The 17044-nt window shown below is 41.3% G+C and overlaps 1 protein-coding gene and 1 long non-coding RNA gene across 5 annotated transcripts in view; one reads left to right on the top strand and one right to left on the bottom strand.

Moving 5' to 3' along the window:
* Positions 1-6940, bottom strand: part of LOC119024627 — a 38030-nt gene extending 31090 nt beyond the window's left edge. For all 3 annotated transcript variants that reach the window (XR_005076537.1, XR_005076536.1, XR_005076535.1), the window contains exon 1: positions 6786-6940. This is a non-coding gene — a long non-coding RNA (uncharacterized LOC119024627). The remainder of the gene's footprint in view (positions 1-6785) is intronic.
* rgma (repulsive guidance molecule BMP co-receptor a) lies at positions 1642-15616 on the top strand. Of its 2 annotated transcripts, none has more exons than XM_037107579.1 (4): positions 1642-2204; positions 6914-7029; positions 9051-9568; positions 12159-15616. In XM_037107579.1, the coding sequence occupies exons 1-4, from the start codon at positions 2191-2193 to the stop codon at positions 12846-12848; spliced, it is 1338 nt and encodes a 445-aa protein (XP_036963474.1). In that variant the 5' UTR covers positions 1642-2190; the 3' UTR covers positions 12849-15616. The 2 variants fall into 2 exon arrangements, with proteins under 2 accessions (XP_036963474.1, XP_036963473.1); XM_037107578.1 differs by lacking the exon at positions 1642-2204 and adding an exon at positions 6265-6553.
* Positions 15617-17044: the final 1428 nt, after the last annotated feature.

The following is a 17044-nucleotide window of genomic DNA, read 5'->3' on the forward strand; positions in this document are numbered from 1 at the left end:
TTTTCCTGATCACAAGCGAAACTGGAGCAGAGAGAACCAGTTAGGAGGAGCGGAGGCTTGAAAAAAGCTGAAGAGGAAAGGGGGGCGGGGGATGGGGGGGACTGTGGTGGTATTTTCCTGCATGCAGCCTGATCCTAAAACACAGGTGCAGCCTCTATGCAGTCCTCTCTGCCTTGAAGCCTTCCCCACCCCCCCTCCTGCAGGGCTGCAAAGTGTTTGTCCATCTGATCCTCCATTAAATCCTGATTATTATGGATTTGTCTTTTTCCAACCTGTCATTTGTAAAGATGGGGGACTGCTAAAGGTTACCCGACGAGGGTGCAGATCTGACAATGGAGCTGTTTGTTGAAAACGTTCAGAATTAATGAAGTTAGCAGCTCATGTTTAATCTCATATTTCTGTTGCCAAAGGTGCGGATACTCATACCCAAATTCTGCAGAAAAGATATTAAAAGGTACATTTCTCTTGTTAGGGTTTAGGCACAAAAACCACCTGGTTAGGGTTAGGAAAACATCATGTTTTTTGTTTAAAATATTTGTTTTGGTCACCACAAACACTGCAGATGTCCTGTTGAAAAAAAATCTTATTTTTGTAGCGACAAAATCAGCTGGAGATGTCCTGACTTCCTGTCAAAAATATTTGTAAAAATTTGCTACAAACATGGCTCGAGATGTCGTGACTTTCTATCAAAAACATCAATTCTTTCTCACCACAAGCATGGCTGAACATGTCCCAACTTCAAAAATATTAGATTTGTGTAGCCACAGAAACAGCAGGAGATGTCCCGACATCCTGTCAGAGATAAAAAAAAAAAAAAAAAAAGTTCCTCACCACAAACTCGGCCAAAGACATCCTGACTTCCCCTCAAAATAAAAGTATAAAAATAAAATAAAATGTAAAATATTTTCTCGCCACAAACATGGATAAAGATGGTCCAACTTCGAGTCAAAATATCAGTTTTCTTCCCCACAAACAGCCTGACTTCCACTCAAAAAGTATCTGGGTTGGTCACCACAAACAAGGCTGGAAATTGACAGACTTCAAAAATATTCCGTGGTGTGACTCCTACAAATATGGAACGCCGTCTCGAGCTGCGGTTACCGGCTTTTTGGCCGATAAACATGTACCGTGAACATGATATGACACAATTTGTGAAGACAGTATCAATATGTTGGGGCCTGTAGCCACTGACATGCACAAATCTGGGCATATCTGTGTTTTTGTTTTGTTTTGTTTTGTTTTGTTTGAAAAACACTTCATCTAACATCTTATCCTCCCGATCGGGCTGCTTATTCTGAAACGAGGCAGAAAAAACACAGCACATATCTTCTCTACACCTATCATGAGATTTACATTTGACACAACATGGGTTCTAGTCTCACTTGCTTTAACAATAAAAATGACACTGACTCAACGACTCAATTTTTTGTTTTGTTGTTGTTGTTGGCTTGTTTTTCCAATGCAGCTGCGCCTCCAAGCTGAGGACTCCTGTCTCCTAAAGCCTCAGAGAGAGAGAGAGAGAAGTTGTGTGTGTGTGTGTGTGTGTGTGTGTGTGCAGCAGAGGGGGTTCACACACAGCTGAGATGTGGGGCTCCCAGCGGCGTCATGCAGAGTCGATCATTGTCTCTCTCACACTTTCTAACTAGCCATTTCACAACATCCACGCAGCGGATCGGGGCCGTACAGAGCAGCAGCAGCAGCAGCAGCAGCAGCGGCGGCGGCGGTTCTTTTTGCCCCCGGGGCTTTTTTTTCTTTTCCTCCCCCGACCCGTCGACCATAAACAACAATTTGGATCCACCGCGCAGGATGAGGGCAATTACTGGACTTAATCTATCATAATGTCTCCTTTTCCCGATCGACTTGATAGTCAAATGAGTTCAGCAATGGCTGGAGAGATCTGAGTCCCCCCTCTCTCCTCTCCTCTCCTCTCTCCTCTCATGAAGCCTAACTCCCCCAAACAGCACTTTGATTTCCCTGAGAGGCTCATCGGTGGACATCATGAACACATCGGCGGGTTTTACGCTCAGAGAGCCGCTGGGTGCGTTTGATTTCGGATTACTGTGACGACTTGTTTGAAAAAGGGGGGAGATATTTTTTTTTTTTTTTTTTTCTGTTGGAGGAGTCGGCTTCCTCTCGCTCCTGTTCGCTGTCCTCCGGGTTCCTGCAGGACTCCAGAGCCGCGCAGAGCTCATGCAGTCGCCAAGGTCGGTTTGTCTGCTTTTATAAGTGACACGCTTGTTTTTTTTTATTTTAATTTTCATTTTTTTGAATATTTAAGTTCATTTATTTTAAAAGCGCAGGTGTCTTGTCTCTGTCTTTTCGCTTTCCAACTACTATCTGTCTGTGTGCCTGATTTCCAGCCAGCGGAGCTACGTTTCTGCAAAAACTTGATCCATTCCCGTCAAAGACGTTTTGCAAAACGCTTGAAATCGAACACCTTTATTCTCATCTATATCGCACAGACTGGTTTTTAATTACCATACTGTCAGGGTTGGTTACTTCTATCTGACAAGGTGTAAGGGATGATCAGGACAAAACGCGCCTGCCGGCTGCAGATCTCCACCTTCCCTTTTAAATGCAATCCCTAATTGCATGACAGCTGCAATTAGAGCAATAAGCGAGCTGCCCACAGAGCTCACGTTTAATGACAGGTTTGGTTGTCCTCGTACTGCCATGTGCGTTTGTGTGTCATGATTTGAGGTTTCATTATCAGAGCTCCCAACATGCGCCATCTGTTGGGAAAAGAGGATCAGTCCTCTGTGCGTCAAGACGCACGGATACCAAAAAAGGAGGGTAGTGCACGAGAGATGTGACACTGCACAAAAGAGAGAGAGAGAGAGAGAGAGAGAGAGAGAGAGAGAGAGAGAGAGAGAGAGAGAGAGAGAGAGAGATCATTTACCTAATATAAAAATGCCAAAAGTGTGTCTGCTTTGACAGGTGACATCAGAGGCTGGGAAGCAGCACACCATAAAAACGTGATTGGATGATACTCTCTGGGATTTATGGCGGTGTTTTATTGTTAAGTGATGTCACCTTTACCTGTTACAGCAGGTGGAGCTCATAATCTGTCTGGTGTCTCTGTGCAGATAAGTCTTAATTTACAGCTGTTTTTTTTATATATATATATATTTTACTACAGGGAGATGTTAAACCTCAGATTCATTCTGTTAAGAGCATCAAACAGTCAAACGGTTGATAAAATGACTGGAGTTGTCGTCTGAAAGCCCAAAATAGAGCTGATAGCAAATTCTTGATGATTAAAGGCTGTTGGGAAGACACCCCAACATGACTTTGACTGGTTGGGTAACCCAAATGATAAAAACGAGCCTTTATGATAAGAATTAGGACTGTGGCATTAAATGTTGCACATAAAATGGCCATCACAATTTCGTAAGAGCTCAATAAAATTGCTTCAGATTGCTAATTTTGCCCTCAAACAGCCCGAATAACTCCCCAAAATCATTGTATATTAACAAGAATCCTTGGAAATGAGACGCTGGAACCATGAGGACCCTTCTCGAGCCAGACCGATGCATGAGTTGGTCCATGTTATCGGCTGATATCGGCCTATCACAGGTATATCGGTATTAGCGTTATGGTGTCCTACACGCCCGTTAATGTGAAAACTATTCCTTTTTAGAGCATATAATGCAGAAAAAGATTACTGAGAAGATGTATAATTATTAAATCTGCAGTGAAATGTATTGTTTCATTGCAAAGATGTCATTTTAGACAATGACGTTTAAACTAAAATATTCTGCCACCGTTACACGTGTTTTGTGGCAAAGATATGCGACAAAAAATGCGTAGTTATGACCGATATATTGATATCGATCATTTGTTTTAATCCTCAACATTGGTATGAGCCAAAAAAAGTACAACTTCACATTTTTTCATAATAAATTACTTTATTAATCTATGAATTGACTTCTTATTTACAAGCTTATTGCCATTATTCGATATTACTGATTCAGAATAAGAACTAAATTCTCCCGTCCTGATGATGTAGACTCTAAAATCCATTGATACACGTTTAAAATCAGTGAAATAATTAATTTCTCCAGTGTCTTTGTTACAATGCAGATGAACGTAGTCTTGCACTAGAATCTCTAAATATCTACTATCAAAGCTCACTTGATGCCATAATTATCTTTTAATGATCTTAGCTCATTATTCATTAAAAAAACGGTTATTAGCAAACGAGTACTTATTCAATCACGACAGTGATGACATGATTAATAGACTAATTGTGTGACAATGTCACAACACGGCCTATTAACATCTTAATATAACTTAATGTGCAGTCATGATGCGCCTACATCTCGCAAAGCCACTGCAACAGGTGAAGAAGAACAAGGAACCAGAGCTTTTTTTCCTAAAACGAGTAACTCTTAAACCACCTGCAGCAAAATCCTCACAGTGATAGAGGATAGAGTTTTGTCTTCTACGTCCACAGTGTCACCGCTAAAGAAGCCAAAAAATGTTCCACAATCCATCACAAGACTTCACCGAGCTGCTTCTAGGCTTCCTTTCAGCTGCAGCCATTCATTTCAGATGTGGGTGCCTGGTATATATAAGAGCTAGAAATCAGTGTGCACGGGGCCACCCCTGATGAAAACATGTATAGGCTCAGACCTCATTGTACACCAGCGTATCCATCATCCACAAACGGGACAGCAATCACAAAGACATTCAACAGCCGCACTGTGGAAAAATACTGTACAAGCCAGCCTTAACATGAGCACGCAGACATCTGTCCGCTCGTATTCTGGTTTAAAAAGACACCAGTAATGTGTCATTTGTTGAAGTGAAAGGCGATGTTGTGGCTCTGAGAGGAGGGGCTCACAAATGATTCAGATCCTTTAAGCCAACATGCCAAAAATAAATGACGTCAAAGTCTTGCAACGTACCAAAAAATGTGCATGTGATGTGTTAACCTACTGCTGAGGCCTCATGTTTAATTATGAGCCCTTGGCTTGTTCTCTGCTGATCAATACGACTGTCCAGCACTGCAGGTGTCATTGAGAACACACAGCTCGTGTTCTGTTGCATTTCTGCTGGGAATTTTGGGTCATTTACCAACCCGAGGATTAAGTTTACATCATATAAATCACAGGCGTGTTACACAAAGTGTTTTTTTTTTAAGTGCTTATTCTAAATGTGCTTTCTTTACATCCACCCTGTCCAATTCAGTTTGATTTAATAAGCTGTGTTTAGGGAGTTAAATTCCCTTAAAACCCTTTAAAGCCCAGTTCCTCCCTTTTAATACACCCTCTTACAGTGCTGTCAGTATGATTAAGAGTATCTTACATAGATCTTTCACACATGTATCTTAAAAACATAAAATCAGGTGATCAATCGATATGTGAATCTGATATGCGGCATATGAAAACTTCATTGTTTTACAGAACACAGTGTAGAAAAAGACTCTTGTGACAATTATAATTATTAAATCCTTAGTGAGGTTTATTGTTTCACTGCACTGGTGTCATTTTGGACACTAGATAGATAGATAGATAGATAGATAGATAGATAGATAGATAGATAGATAGATAGATAGATAGATAGATTTTGTATATTTTCTATATATATAAGAATTTCAGCTGATATATCTATATTGTTTTTTATGTTCCCTTAATGGCAATAGCCCCAGAAATCCAGTATCAGTCAGGCTGTGGTTATGACAGCACTCTGGATCTGGCGATCATTTGCTATTTATCGGGTATCGGTGGTGATTATTCTGTCAGATTGCCGATAAAATAAGCTAATTTCAAGATGCTAGTTTGGGTCTGATGCATCATCCTCTCGCTCAATGTCCAATCTCTGATTGGTAACACGACACAATTAATAGCCTAGGAACACTGGACAATCAAAATCAGCTAAGTAACTAAAGTAATCAAATAACTTCAGTGGAGTGGAAGGATGAAGTCGCAGAACATGGAAATATTCAAAACTGTTTTGCTGCAAATGAATATCTGTCACAGATGTTAGGTTTTTAGTCTCCTTGATTGATTTCTAATAATCGCTATCGGTCGACCTCTATTTAATAGATTAGGCAATTAGTTGTTTGTTTGGTGTTTCAAATGTCAAAAAATGGCGAAAACGTTCAATCAGTGTTAAAAACCGATTAATCGATTATCTGATCGATTCATTTCTGCAGCTCCAAATCTTATGACACCTGAGTAAAATACAACAAGACTCATCAAATGTAAATATCCTTGATGTGCTGTGCCTCATTTTATAGACATCTATCTGTCAGATCGAGCCTGTCATGGTGTGAAGAGCTTGACTTGGCCTGTAGCCACCATTTTATTTCACAGCAGCTTTCGAAACTGGCAGTGAAGAAGTAAAATCAGATCTTTAGCGGAAGAATAAACGTGATTTTTGTTGACTCTGTGGGGTTTCTCCTCCAGTTTCCTCAGCACACAGGCTCTGTGGAGGCTCGACTCTCTCCTCATGGTTGTGTCCTCTCTCTCTTTCCCTACATGCTGTGGACTAACAACTTTGTGGGTCGTGAAGACTCGGTCGTCGTCGAACAAGTCTGCACGTCGAGGTGTAATTCGAAACTTTTCGGAGGGGGGTTTTATGGGCACCACAGGCGGCCGTGATTGGTGCAGTGTGTCCGCTGGGCCTCAGGGGCTGCACCTTGTCGACACTCCCTAAAAGGAAGAGAGCTCGCCGGGCTGCGCTCAGCCGTTGGCCCCGCACTGGCTGTTAGTTAGCTAACTCGGCTGTAGCCGCTCGGTTTAACTCTCGTACAGAAGGAAAGAATAACAACTTCTTACCCCATAGTGATGAGAAGACGGGGACCGGCTTCAGACCTCTTTCTATGGACTTTTTTTGTGTTTTGTCACCGAGGACTTGGGTGGCTCTAACTCTTCTCCTCTGTCCTTCCTTAATCCGGTTTGAGCAGGGAGAGGAGTGAAGTGCGACCCCGAGCTGGATGGATGGTTATGGGGAAAAGAGGAAGACCCTCGGCGCTTGACGTGTGCAGAGTCCTCGCCGTGTTTCTCTCACTCTTCCCCGCCGGTAAGAAGCTACTTTTTACCTAACAAAACCAGTTTGTTTTTAAAACGGAGAGTATCAAGTATGTAAACCAAATGCTATTAACTCAACGAAACATGTTTAACTTTGTAAATCACAGCGTTAGCTAGCTCTGAAGCGTTAACACACTACTTTATCACGTTGTGTGGCAGACTTTCCAGTTTCGGTCTGTATTTATTAGCCGAATTACTTAAGTGATGTTACAATTCAAGTTAAGTTTCTCAATACACCTAGAATATGTACGTTTTTTGCTGGAGACCGCTAATAGTGATAAAAATAGCAAAATTCCGCAATTCGCCGCAGCAAATCAATTGGAATCCAATCGAACTCATATTCAAAAATGATTAGATTCTTCTAGACTACAGCGATTTAGGGCGAAGTGCGTACGTGCAGACGCCTGAAAAAAAAAATAGCTGAATGTTTGGAAAATATTACATGAATCTTACAGCGCCGAATGTGACTCATTTAAGTAGTTGTAAGTCTGTTTTTATTTGACTTTTACGTTATTAGAGAAAGACGGAACAAAGTGAGAGGTCCGTGTGGAGCTGCTGCAGCCCCTCAACCCCTTGTTTTGTTTGGGGGATGGGGCATGCCTCAGTATTTCACATCGTCAGCTCCCAATAGTTTAGTTTTTTCCCAACCTTGGGTCTTAATTTAGCAAGGAATGGCATTTTGATTTGTTTTAAATATTGCCCTTGATTTTGAATAACTATTTTGTATCAATTGTGTCCTGAACGTGCCTGTTGAAATGGTTTTAAAGCCCCCAAAACTTTACTGAGGAGAAGATTTTCAAAAGCACTGCCAGAACAATGTCTCTTGACATCAGAAGGGAGATCTTACATTCAAACCCCACAATTTTGCATTTAAATTGACTTCGAAAATGTGACTTGACAACAGGATTGATGGCAGTGGGTCAGTTTTTGCAGCGGGGACACCTCATTCAGCTCACCTTGCACGTTTGCCAAAACCCTTATCAGTTTCCCTCTTAAGTCACTTACCATCCAACAACAAGGTGATAATGCACTGAGTTGAGATCAAGATAAGTTTTATTGCCATCTATCAAATGGTTGGTAAATGGAGAGGTGGTGTGGGGGTTGGAAGGAGCTGCGGTGAAGCTTTCAGGAGGGATATTGTTTTAAGTGGGACTTCAAAGTGTCGATATGGCTCCCCCCTTGAGACACTGGGTGAAACTTCTCACAAGCCCATTCAGATAAATGCTTTATTAGTCAAAGGTAATGCTAGGCAAACATGGTGTTGCAACAGGGCATCCTGGGAAATGTTTGAAGAGCATTTGTGCAAAGAGTTTGCCGGATGTGGAAATAAAGCTGGGAACAACAATCAACAGCCGAGCAGCGTTTATTATCATCAAAGGTGTAGATTAGGATCCTGAATGGCTTTTTTTATTTGTACATAAAGCAGAAACCACTGGGTGTGAAATGGAAGTGCACTGCTTTCTACAATAAACAGCAGAGTTGTACCCAGGTTGACTTGAGGAAGGTTCAGACGTGCTTTTATGCTTTTTCTCAAGAGCTTTTGTTCACTGTTTGCTAAGAAGTACAATGTTTTATGCTATAAACATGCAAAGATTTGTATAGAAATAGATGTTATTTGTTTTTTATGATGCTGAAACTAAAGCCATCAGTGACACAAAATGAAGCTTTCCCTTTTCTTTTCTCTCACTGTAAGGTGTTTTTTAAGATGTTGACTGAATGCCAACTTGAAAATAGACAAAATCAAATGTTTGGCAAAAACATGAATTAATGTTTATTATCATGATGAATATAATTTGATGTATAATAGTCCCATGCAAGAAAAGTAGTCTAACACCAGTGGCTTTGTGGGTATTTGGTATTCGTATCAGTAGATTCAGTATTATGTAAATCTGTGGTTTTAAGCTATCATCAAAAAGAGTCACATTATCTGTGTCAGTGTCATGTTTCTAAATGACGTGGTGGCCTCTGATTTGCTTTCTCTTGTTCAACTCGTATCGTGTTCCTCCCTCACAGTGAGTCTGCAGTGCAAGATCCTCAAGTGTAACTCCGAATTTTGGGCGTCCACCTCAAACTCTGGGCCAGAGGAGGAGTTTTGCACAGCACTGCGAGCGTACAACAGCTGCGTACGCCGGACCGCTCGTACCTGCAGGGGTGACTTGGCGTACCACTCCGCCCAGCATGGCATAGAAGATCTAATGAGCCAGCACAACTGCTCCAAGGAGGGGCCGACATCCCAGCCACGTGCCCGCACCCCGGTTCCTCCTCCTTCCCCTCCGCTCCTGCCTGACAGCCAGGAACGCTCTGATGGACCGGAAGTGTGCCATTATGAGCGCAGTCTTCCACGCAACACAGCGCCGCCCAACTACACCCACTGTGGCTTCTTTGGAGATCCACACCTCCGGACTTTTGGTGACGACTTCCAGACGTGTAAGGTGGAAGGAGCCTGGCCGCTCATCCACAACAAGTACCTGTCTGTCCAGGTGACCAACACTCCCGTAGTGCCAGGTTCTCCAGCCACTGCCACAAGCAAGGTGAGGCTCCTTTCTCTTCATCCTGTCCAATTAAGACAGCAAATAATGACTTCTTTCATCATCGCTTTAATCTGCTGGTCATATTTGTGATTTATCATTTAGTCGATAGAATATTAGAAACTAGAAAAAAATCAACGTGACGTCTTCAAATTGCTTCTTTTGTCCAACCGACAGTCCAAATCCCGAATATTCTTCATTAAATGTCATAATTGAACAAAAAATAAACAGAAAATCCTGACGCTCAAGAAGCTGGAACCAGCAAATGTTTGACATTTCTGTTTGAAAAATGACTGAAATGATTAATTATGAAAATACTGTAGTTGGCAGTTGATTTTCTTTGGATCGACTCAAAGAATTGGACTAGCCATTGCAGCTCTGGTATGCATGTTAACATTCTCTACTTGGACCAGTAAATCTTCATCAGACAGTAAATCAATTAAGTCTGCAGCTAACATTTGTTTTTAAGTTAATTCATCTGCTATTTTTTTCTGAAAAATGGAGACATGTTGTTCTTGTTTTGTCCGACTAGCAGTCCAAAACCCAAAAACATTCAGTTTCCTCTCAGATCAGAAAATAAGCAAATTCTCACCTTTTGAGAAGCAAAAAAAGGGAAATTTGGCATTTTTGTCTGAAATGCGTTAAATAATAAATCAATCACAAACATCTTTGCGATAATCAATAAGCACTGAAGTCATTTATTGAAGCAAAATTGTACTGGAATGTGTGGGTACTGGACTGATGATAAAATAAGACCAGAAATGGTGAAAAAAAAGTCATTTTTTATCGTTTTCTGTCATTTGTTACTGCCAAATTGACTAAAATAATCATCAACAAATAAATCTGCAATTAAGATGATCATTAGTTGCCCCTTGCTGGATTGACATTAAGTGTTCAGTGTGGCTGACGCAAGTTATCACAACATTTTCTTGGTGTCCATAGAAGTCAGTGCTGCATCAGAACATCTTGCTCTTGATATTTTTGTGTGTGTGTGAGTCTCTACTTTCATGTGGTCTGATTGTGAGGGCTTCTGGTCCTCTGTCAAACTGTGGACTCTGGTTAGTGTTTGGATGAGCTCCACGATAACTGATAAAGAATCCAAACCCAGCTTAATTGCAAAGATCTTGATAAGCATTATAAATGATGTGTTAGTATTATAACAGCAGTGTTTTGTCAGATGTTAACATGGGGCTGAATTTTCCCTTTTCACGGTGGCCAGCTCAGGCTGGTGTTTGGCCTTCTTAAGAGTTTAGTCCATGCTGAAGCACACTGAATTAAAAGCTGTAGATGTTGTGTGTAGATTTAGATATGTTCTATTATATCTGTATCAGCAGTGCATTCCTGTGTTGTTGTTTTGTTTAATGGTTAGTTTGGACGGCTATGCCTGAAATAGCGCTGAGTAGAACAAAGAGGTAGGAGTATTTGTAGTTTGCGAAATTTACTTTGAGTTGTTCCAAATTTAGCAAAGTTTTGACATCAGTCAGTGTGGACCAGAGCCTCTTTGTTGAGTATCATAACTGAGGTATAAGAGCACTTTGTCCTTAATCACATTTGTAGAAAGTATAATTTTCTGCAATCAAGGTTTCTTAATGATACCCTATTAAGCATTTGTGGGGGTTTTTAAGCTTTTAAAAGTAATGACATTTTTATGTTGCTGTTCTTGGAAGCAAATGAGACAGCTTTTTTAAGATCTTGATTCTGGACAAAGGGAAAACAAGGCAGCAGCCAATGCCACCTGTGCAAACAAGGCCCCTTTGGTAAAAGATCTGCATTAGCAGAGCTCTGTGCTTGGTACATTGCTCTCGCTAGAACAAATAAAACTGTCTGGTTATTTCCATCTTCATTCTGAGAGAGGGATAATGGAGGCATTTCTTCTTTTGTTTGTTTTCATTAAGAGCTTTAGAAACGAAGCAGGACGAAAACAGAAGTTAATGTAGGTGGGAATGTTAGCTGAGTGGAGGGGGGGCCTGAGACAGAACTGGTGCAATAGATGAATTGTCGAGCTATTAGTATTCTGTAGACTCTCCCTGTCCTCTGTCCCGAGCGAGCAGACATCAGAGTCCCTAGGCTGTCCTGGTATCGCTGCTCTGACAATGGTTCATTGGTGTCTTGATGAAACCAAGCTTGCAGAGTCCTGACCAGTCTCACTTAATTAGCTGCAGAGTATATCGCTCTGTCCTGGCCCGACGCCACTCCCTGGAGCATAGTTCTGGGGTTCACAGGCAGGTTTTTCAGCGCTATGAATGGATCGTCTTTGTGTCTGCAAACTGAGGCCTGATTTTACATGGCCGAGACTCATGTTTTTTGAGGGCGTTTACCTTGGCCTCCCCCATGTTGAGCCAGTGCTGAAATGTGACACTTAACTGGGGTGGTGGGGTAGATGGCACATATTGCACAAACTTGTTCCTAATGCAAAAGTATAAGCACTTCCCTTTTCTAAATCTGATGTTTACAGTTACTGCATTTTACAAGGAATTCTGTATGTGACCAGGAAAACTCAGCGGCTCATGACTGCGTGCTTGTATATGAGAGCATCTTAAAGGCTCATTTCTACTTAACGTTAATGAGATTTCTCTTGCTTTCTGTCCTGCAGCTGACAATCATCTTTAAGAATTTCCAGGAATGTGTGGACCAGAAGATGTACCATGCAGAGACGGATGAGTTGCCAGCTGCATTCGCAGACGGATCCAAGAACGGAGGGGATCGGCACGGAGCGAACACTCTGCGCGTGGTGGAGAAGGTTCCCGGGCAGCACGTGGAGATCCAGGCCAGGTATATTGGAACAACCATAGTGGTGAGGCAGGTAGGCCGCTACTTGACCTTCGCCGTGCGGATGCCGGAGGAAGTTGTGAACTCTGTGGAGGAAGGTGACGTCCAGGACTTGTACTTGTGTCTTCATGGCTGTCCTGTCAACCAGCGCATCGACTTCAGGAACTTCAGGGCTCGAGCAGCCGAGGCCCACAGCACTAGCAGAACCAGGGCTCAAGGCTTCACCTACCAGTCTGCCAAGGACAAGTGCAAAGATCGGCTCCCAGTGGAGGATCTTTACTTTCAGTCCTGCGTGTTTGATCTGCTCTCCTCTGGAGACATAAACTTCACCATGGCAGCCTACTACGCCTTTGAGGATGTAAAAATGCTCCACTCAAACAGCAAGAGACACCACATCTTTGAAAATGTTATCCGGAACAGCGCAGCACAGAAAGGCAAAGATTTGCTTTCACTGTTCCTCCTCAACCTCCTCGCTGTCGTATTGTGGATTGAGTGCTGCACAGCTCATCTATAGTCCCTTTACAACAGTATCCTCATGGTGTATCTGTCAGTGAGTGTTGTCGCTGTGTCGTTCATTGGCTGCTGTCTTCTGCTCTGGTTCTGTGACGCGACCGGTGGCTTGCCAGTAGGCTCATCCAAGCCGAGAGTCTCATTTTAGTTGTTTTGTCATGTCTTGACTTCAGCCGAATGACAGGGCGGGTTTCACTGTGCTCTCCACCTCTCATCACATGTATTTAGCTGCTTCGTAGGACTGGTCTTTGAAGAGAGCAGCGGTGAGAGAGCCCAGCCACTCCGGAGCTCAGGATATCCACCTGGGATTAAATCCCACATTCTCACCGGGGCTGCATGCCTATGGGAAGCCGGACAAGATGATCTTTTGCAGAAAGAGGAGTTTGCTGATCCTCCCCTCCCCTGATCCCCTCATTGGTGCCAAGCCAGTGAAGCTCTCTGTGGCTCATGTGGCGAAGCGAGAGGACCTGACAGGGGCTTTTGTTAACCTAAGGCCAGAAGCAGCTCTATGTTTGATTAGTTTCCAGCTTTGGAAAAGCCTGAGCCTTTTTGGAGGAAGCACTCAGCCAAAAGGATGTCAGAGCAGCGTCTCCAGTTGTCTGCTGTGGAGATTAATGGGTCATATTGTTAGGGTGTGTGTGTGTGTGCGTGAGTTAGTACAGTATGTGTGCAGAATTCAGCGTCTGTGGTTAATTTTGTGTGTTTGTGGGTGCAGGAGTTCCCAGAAGTGAGATAACAAACCTCCAATGGGAGAAATCTTTCCCATGTCTTTATGTTGCACCCAAATCTTCAGAAATAGAAAAGACAAGGCGCTCTCCAGTCTGCTAGAACAGACTCTACCAGCCAAGTAGTGAATCCCCAAAAGGGAACCGATAAAAATAATCTCGTTTCATCTGTATGTCATTTTCATTGTCCTCCAGCCTTTCTCTCTCCATTGTTCGAGCTGATGTGTTGATTGGACAGCGTTTGTATTTTAAGTCTGTAATGTGAATGTAGCTAACAAGAAAGCAAAAGAACAACCTTAGTTTAGGGCACTCGGAGTGTTTACAGAATTTAGATCAAAACCAATCACGACACGTCTTTGATAGCATCTTGTGAATTTCAACTCATTTTAAGTCTGTTATCACTAGCAGTGGTGTATGGAGGACTGAATCTGCCAAAATCAAGACGTGCATAAATGAGTCAGTAAATGAATAAATATGCCATTAAAGGGATCAACAATAAGTCATTTTACAACACCCGCTTTGTCGACAGGAGTCTCTCTTCCCTGAGGAAAGAAGCTGCTCCGTAGACTCGTGGTATGAAGCAGAATTGCAACTCAATTATAGTATAATACAGACATAAATGGAGAATTACATTTAAAAATGTATAAATGCATTTTTATTGAATTAGATCCAAACAAATTGCAATTAATACAAAACCAAATAAAATATAAATATACATTTTCATAATGCATTTTACATGCATTTTAAATACTTTTGATACATGTAATGGCATATTCATTGAGACATTTACTAATTACTTTTTATTTGTATTTTAGATGTTGCCAGTTTCGGGCCTCCATATCGCTGTAGTAACTGTAAGAACTAACCGTTAAGACGTCATTTCCAGTCGGTTTTTAGCAATTTCTAGACTACCAGTGTGCTGACCCGACTGTGGCTTAAATGATAAGCATATGTCTGTAGACGTGATTTCATGGCTTAAGTCATTGCCAAAGAACAAGCCCTCGTGCCAACATTTCCCCCAACAACTGAATTTCCATCTTTCAGTGTTAAAACATTCGGGGGGGATTCTTAATTGTATATAACTTGTGTTTGTGTTGGAATTTGTGGTTTTGCAGAAAAATGACAGCTGACACACTATAAAAGCAGCATTTAGTTTCTGGTTTTTGCAGTCTCACCTTTTTGCTTTTTCTTGTGTTTCATGATAGCACTCCCCGCTAAGAGAACATTTGAACTCTCTGCAGCTTGCAGTATCTTGTAACGTGTAAGTCATCCCTGTAGATACTGTTGTTCTTCGGGCACAGTTTTAACGCTCATTTATCCTTTACACTGAAGTATTTGGCAGATCCTTACTACTGCTATTTGGAACATGTATTGGTGCAACAGCAACAAAAAAAATACATACAAACAAAATGATTGTAATGTTGAATCTTGTGTTAATAGATGTAATTTGTATTGTGAGTTTTGCAGTATACGGTTCTACACGTTTAATGTGAGATTGTACATATGTTTTGTGAGTTTGTTGAGTTTAAATTTGTATATTACCAGTTGTGTTTTTGAATTTATCACAGTTTTTTGTACATCAAATGTTTTGGTGAATGTGAACCTATTTTTTTTCTTATTTTGAAAAGGGATTTTTGCAAAAACATGAACACCACAGAACATAATCTTCTTTACTAAATATAGTATACTCAGCCAGTTTTCGTGGAGGAAGTGGAAAAAAAACAAAAAGCTCACTTTGTTGTCAATCAAATCAAACTTCCTAAATGCAGCCCACCTCATTCAGAAAGGGAATGTAGGAACGTGTTGTGGGGTGTTCATGTTTTTGAGTTTCAAGCACTTTATGTTTTTCTTTTTTCATTTAGCTCTTATGTTGGTTTGAAATTCTGTCAGACTTGTACTGGTTCAAAAGATTGAAAAAAAAAAATAGCTGAATGGGGAAAAATGCCAGAAAGATCAAACTGTGTTTGTATGTAAAGCAAATGTTGTGCCACACGCCAGCTGTTTATAATGTAAATTATTTATTGAATAAAAGAAAATGTCTTGTTAATCAGGTGTCCTCTTGTCTCATTTACTGTTGCTGTGAGCTTTTTGTGGAAATCACAACCTGTGACTTCTCACCATAACAAAAGTGATGTTTGACTGCCCCCTGCTGTCAAAACCTAGTGGAGCATGTGAGGAGTGGGCTGCTTTGTACTTAATCAACCAATAGCACAACCTTCAAGTGTCCCATGTCTTTACAACTTCATGCTTACCTCGTCACGATGAAGACAAGATTGGTTCAGTAAATTGTAGAATACACGCGAGGTTATTCATGGACATATTGAACATGTTAAAGTAACTGTGTGTGAGTGAGAAATGTCTGTAGAGGCCATATAATATATTTATAGTGTTTGACTTTGTTCTTCTGTAACGGAGGTCTCAGTACTCACTGGCATGTTTGTATATTTAGAAGTTACACATTTGACTTCTACATTCTGATTTAAACTCACCAGTATTTTCATCTTCTCAACACAGCTCACCTAATGTCAGTATTGGATTTTACATTTTTTAGGCTTTATTGACAGAACAGATTGAGGTATGACAGGAAATAAGATGAGAGAGAGAGTGCAGGGCAGCGCAGGGCCCCCAGCCAGGACTCCAACCCAGGGAGGACAAAGCCTCCGTGCATGCGATGCTCGCTCTACCAAGTGAGCTAAACAGCAGCCCATTATTGCCATATTTTAAAATCAATATAGATGTGCCAAATGTGGACATCAGGAAGAATCACACTAATAAACATGCGATTGCATTCATGTTAGATGTATGTTTCTGTGGTGCTTTTCCTGTTTTCAGTGTCTTGCTCATGGATGCTTGACATGCAGCTGGTGTTTGCTGGGGAAACGAACATCACATGATACCTATTATCACCATATTCCTACATAAAATTTGTCTCTCTCTTTGCACAGGACCACAAACACACTTACAGACCTTTATATCACCTGCAGTGCTCGAATGAGAAAATGATCTGTCCTAAAATCTTAAATTTGTTTAAAGATTAGGTCATAAAAAGCAGCAAATGGAAGTGTCTGACAGGGGAGTCATCATATACCAATACTGTCAATAATCATATTTAAATACAACATATTTCATACACAGATGGTACTTCTAGTTACTTCTTTCCATTCTTGCTTTGTCATAATTGACGACAACGACGCACTCGATTGCGGGTAGCCAAACAACATGTAGCGTAACTTTCATTTTGTGTGCTTCTGTACAGTTATGGTTACAGACTCGCGCCACCTCCCTTCATTTGTGTTTTGAGTTTGAAGCATTTGCCAGAAAGATATACAATTTTGGGGTTTTTCATTTAATTTGTATGATTTTAAGCATCCGTCCTGAAAACATATGATGATGTGACTGAGATTGTAAAATGCATTGATCAGGTTTACTTTAATCAAGTCAGCCTCCATCAGCAGATGAAAGACGACACATTTCA

This window comes from Acanthopagrus latus, chromosome 8 (genome assembly GCF_904848185.1).
Source record: "Acanthopagrus latus isolate v.2019 chromosome 8, fAcaLat1.1, whole genome shotgun sequence".
NCBI classification, from domain to species: domain Eukaryota; kingdom Metazoa; phylum Chordata; class Actinopteri; order Spariformes; family Sparidae; genus Acanthopagrus; species Acanthopagrus latus.

Excerpts from the sequence above, each read along its gene's own strand:
- rgma (XM_037107578.1), top strand. The coding sequence starts at position 6,486 with ATGCTGTGGACTAACAACTTTGTGGGTCGTGAAGACTCGGTCGTCGTC. Across the intron at positions 6,554-6,913 it reads GAACAAGTCTGCACGTCGAG|GGAGAGGAGTGAAGTGCGAC; the intron begins GTGTAATTCGAA and ends CGGTTTGAGCAG. Across the intron at positions 7,030-9,050 it reads TCTCTCACTCTTCCCCGCCG|TGAGTCTGCAGTGCAAGATC; the intron begins GTAAGAAGCTAC and ends CCTCCCTCACAG.